This window comes from Montipora capricornis, chromosome 8 (assembly GCF_036669925.1).
Source record: "Montipora capricornis isolate CH-2021 chromosome 8, ASM3666992v2, whole genome shotgun sequence".
Classification (NCBI taxonomy): domain Eukaryota; kingdom Metazoa; phylum Cnidaria; class Anthozoa; order Scleractinia; family Acroporidae; genus Montipora; species Montipora capricornis.
In genome coordinates this window covers 27270231-27275230 of record NC_090890.1, presented here as the reverse complement: position 1 = coordinate 27275230, position 5000 = coordinate 27270231, and the positions used below count along the sequence as shown (strand labels likewise).

The 5000-nt window shown below is 36.9% G+C and overlaps 1 protein-coding gene across 1 annotated transcript in view; it reads left to right on the top strand.

Annotated features, from left to right (window-relative positions):
• The window catches only part of LOC138059019 (uncharacterized), an 8441-nt gene that overhangs the window by 1819 nt on the left and 1622 nt on the right, over positions 1 to 5000 (top strand). The window contains exons 2-3 of the mRNA XM_068904512.1: positions 532 to 655; positions 4844 to 4971. Of these exons, the coding sequence (XP_068760613.1) occupies positions 532 to 655; positions 4844 to 4971 (252 nt within the window). The remainder of the gene's footprint in view (positions 1 to 531; positions 656 to 4843; positions 4972 to 5000) is intronic.

Below are 5000 nucleotides of genomic sequence, written 5' to 3'. Positions count from 1 at the left end.
TAAAGGAAAAGAAATAATGTTTTTTATTGGTTTATTTACTGTATATATCACTGCATATCTGTAAATCCTTTTTTACAGCTTTACCTAAATTTTGGATCGATTCTCTTCGTTGAAATGTTTCGCACAATAATCAGAGAACATGAAGGCTCATCACAAGGGAGACCTATGGTTCTGTCAAACCACTGAAACAACACTCGTCGCGATATTGAATAACATACTTGCAGCAGTTTATTTTGATGCAAAATTCGATGAATATTTTCTACAAAGCTTAAGTGCGGCAGGCAGTTTATTACAAATTGCGGAAGATATTTAAAAGTGGGGCACCTTTATTTCAGTGTTGGACAGAACACTCAGTGGTGATGCTAAGTAAGTAGTTTATGATATCGTTAAACCCATCAGAATAATACGTCTGATGGTGTAGAAACTACTTATAACTGTTCAGAGGTTGATTCAATATTTGTTGTTTTCGACAGCATCATGATCATCAGATGGCTTGTTGTGTGACTCATTACGTATTTTCTCATTTCAAAGCCTCCTCCTATCAGCAATGGCACTTACACACTGTGGAACCCAGTGAAGAACGGTGTGATCAAGTTTAAACCCAACAATACCAGCGTTTTCACAGATGGTGAATTGGGCATAACTAACGCCGAAAGTAGGAGTGTTTTGTCTTCCTAACCTCATTAAGTAAAGGTTCATGTTATCTCAATAGACATTGCGTGGCATAGTTCCAGCGTTTTAATTGGGTTATTTTCGAATTTTCCGTCTGTGCGAAATTCAACGCGGCGCCCCATGTCTTTTGCAATCGGTTAACATGGGCCTTCAGCTAATAATCCTGGATTACTGGAACGGTAAACTGCAATGTCCACAGGATCATAAGACTCAATTTTGACTTAGACTTTTGTTTTGTTTTTTTCTCAGCATAAATTAAGATTGTTAAGGCTTTCTTGACGGACAAACTTCAAACAGTGTTAACAGTTAAATAGTGTTAATATACTTTTGGAGAACTGGGTCTGTAAAAACTGTGATAGCTGCTTACTTGCCATCAGACTTAAGAGTAGTTTCAAGTAGTTTATCTCTGCTAGCATTCACACGTGACCCAAAGCACAATAACACTTCGGACAGGCCAGTAGTTTATCCGGTGGACAGCGTTATCCACCTTTAAACAACTGGTGCTTCAGGTAGATACGTCCAGGCTATCCGACATGTTCAGTCTGTGCAAGTATTTCAGTACTTGCTCAAGTAATGGTAAGTATGCATACTCCAAGCACATCTTTGTTTCCAAAATATAGGAAATGTGTTCTAAAATCATAGTGCGCCTCGAAAGTCTGAGTTCAAATAATCGGAAATTCTAGCCCACCTTCCTTTACAAAATTATTCCTTGAGACGGTGCCCCTGTTGTCTAACGAAGGGTTAGCACTCGAGACACGAGCTTTCTAATGAAATTTCCTTACGGTAGTCAATATACTTTTATGGAAACTAAATTTCTGTTCCCCACCGGGTGGGACAATGCGAGAGGTGGTCGGTACAAATCCTCTGCAGAGGTATGGATCCGAGTCCCGTTGAAACTTCGTGAATTGTTCAGGTGTCTGAAAGAGGGAATTGCTCAAAATGTCCAAATAGAGCGTTTACACGTGACGTCACGGCGGCCATGTTGGTGTTCCTAAACAATGGAACGGTGGCCAGGTTGGTGTACCCAACTAATCCTCCGGGAATTGAGCTCTATTATCATGCAAACGTTTCCTTTTGTTTCGGTGGAAAAACAAGGTTACTGATCACGTGAGTGAAAACACTCTACAAGTGCGAGAATCATTTTTTACTTTCATCCATAACCCGCACAGCTAAACCCGCACTTAAATATATACGTTTCTTTCATCAAGTCTTCTCACGGGAACACAAGGGCCCAACAAATTGACCCGCTCTCAACTGAGTGGCTACATTCTCCATTTTCGAATTCCCCATAATACACTTTGCTTGCCAAATTATTATAGAGCAGTTTTCAAATGACTGTCGAAAGTAATTACCCGATTGCAATTTCTACGCGTGGTGATTGGTTCACTGAAAGATCTCGCACTAGTTTATCAATCAATCAATGAAAAGGAAGACCAAAACCAATTACTATTTGAAGACGGGATTTTTCCCGCGCTTTGAGCAAGTTACATGGAATTGTTTCGGAATTGGATTGGTTCATTGCGCTGTTTGCATCTGCTATGATTGGTCGAAGTAATTACTTTGGTATTTGGTTTTACGACACTCGATTGAAAACTGCTCTAGTTTAAGCAAGGACAACGGCAAAAGTCAACGAAAACTTCATTGATGTGTCCACGATTGTACAAACGGGCGAACTATTGATCATATAACTGGATTGCTGTTAACGGTTTAGAAGTAAATGTAGAAGTTGAACGGTCGGTTTATTATCGTATCATCCGCGGGCTCCCGTTATCAAAACCTGAAATCATTGGTTATTTCACGTTGTTGTTCACACAGCACGGCAAAGAAATGGACTTAAATGGGTGCAGCAGGTGCAGCAAAATTATTTTCGTTTTGTAACCAATAACATTCTTCCCTTTTGGCACAATCGTTACCATAGCCGTTCTTCGATGCTTAAATTGCCTTATGCCACAATGCCGGGGCTTGTTCATATGGAGTTTGGGGACCCCAGGGTAGATGAGGTACCTTGCCTCGATGGGGTAACCAATCTCTCTTTTTATCTTGATCATATATTCACATGAGAGGTGGGGTACCTCACTGAGGCGGGTACCCAGATCGTGTAACCCGATTAATTAGATGGAGAGAGTTTTCTCCATGTGAATGCTGAAGCCTGACTGGGGTAACATCCATCCGGCCATCTTTGTTTGTGTTCGTGCTTAGCGACCACGCGATAGCATTTGGAAACCTCACCACAGTCGCCGGGGATATTAATAATAATAATAATAATAATAATAATAATAATAATAATAATTTTCACACGATAAAACAAAGACACAAATAAACTATAATAGATTGCAGGGTGTGTTTGCTGAGCAAAGTAGGAATAAAAAGAAGAATATAATTTTCCCAAAACTAGCCAAAAACAGATATGACTATTTAAAATTAAAACAAAAAAAAAGCTCTTAGAAGTAAAACATATTGAGGATAATAATTTATGAATAAAAAATATATCTATAGGTATGTAAAACAATCACAAATCTAAAAAACTATTCCCAATAAACAAAAACGAATTTAAAAAAAAAAAAAATATATATATATATATATATATATACATATAATCGATAAAAATGTTTATGAATATGTTTATTATAATAATAATTATTTTATTTTATTTTATAATAATAATAATAATAATAATAATAATAATAATAATAATAATGATGATGATCGTTTATTCAACCTTTTTGCAGCATAAATTGAATTACAAGGCAGGTGAATAAAACATATATCTATAGGTATGTAAAACAATCACAAATCTAAAAAACTATTCCCAATAAACAAAAACGAATTAAAAAAATATATATATGTATATATATACATATAATCGATAAAAATGTTTATGAATATGTTTATTATAATAATAATTATTTTATTTTATAATAATAATAATAATATAATAATAATAATAATAATAATAATAATAATAACAATGGTGATGATGATGATGATCGTTTATTCAACCTTTTTGCAGCATAAATTGAATTACAAGGCAGGTCAATAATTACATACAAATACTTCTGAATAGCCTTTTTCACGGTTAGTTTTACTCATTTGCATTACAATGTAATCTAACGTGGTCGAATGTGAGGCAAATTCGGGTTAAGACTACAAAATAGCCCGAAACTGCCTCACATACATGCTAGATTATATTGTAATGCAAATGAGAAAACCTAACCGTGAAAAGGGCAATTGTGACACATAAATACAAACGTTGTCTATATCAATTAAATGTAAGTATTAAGTACTATGTAAATATTAAATACTATTTCTATTAAGACATATCATATTTCGCCTGTGTTTTAAACGTGATTCTGGTATTTGATGGAGCAAAAGTTTCCGAGTTTGTTAAATCTCGGAAGCAGGCACAGAAACAGTTTCTCCTGTTCTAAGGGCAAAGAGTCTTGTGTGTACAACACGCGGCACTAAGTTGCGTAGAAGGTGTGAAGAAGAGTAACTTCACTTGAGAAATGTTATGCACGTATCCTCCTTCCTCTGGCGCAGCGAAATTAAGCCTTATTTCTTGAGCACGTCCCCATAGCACAGGGGCATAAAAATAATTTTTAGCGCCCTCTTTTGTACCGATTCAATGTGGTCACTTAAGTATTGCGTAAGGCCAGCCCAAGCGGGGCTCACATACTCTAACACAGATCTGGTGATGCTTTCAATAGACTAGAAGAAGCTGCCTATCAGTTAGTCCGCACTCCTTAAGAGCACGTATTGCGTATAGCCGCTTACTCCATTTCTTTACAATATGAGGGACATGCTCGTTTCATGTTAAGTTATCCGACAGGTGAACCCTAACAACTTGTAACAGGAAACCTTTTTTTCTATCAGAGAGTTACCAACTAGTAGAGGGGCTATCGGGAACGGGCAATACTGCAAAAAACTAATATACTGCGTAGGCGGGGTACCTCACCTACCCGCAGTCCCCCACCTCCATATGAACATTCCCTTTGTCGTACAAGTATCTTTACATTGTTTGGTCTTGGAGTTAACCCAAACTTATGGGGATTCGGTAGAGATACAAAGTGACGATAGGGCTTTCATAATAAGATGTCAGTACACGGTTGAAGTCGTTCAGTATTTTGGCAATAAAGACTTTAAATTAATGCGATATATTTATTCTTTTAAGATACCGTTAAGGTGAAGTTAGTTGGACTGAATCCGCCGAGTAAGGGATACTTGTATAATTTGGTTTATAATGGAAGCCCTACTCCGTATATTACAGCCGCCGCTACAGGAACAGGAATCTCTCTTACGGTAAGAATTATCTTGAATGTGATCCATGA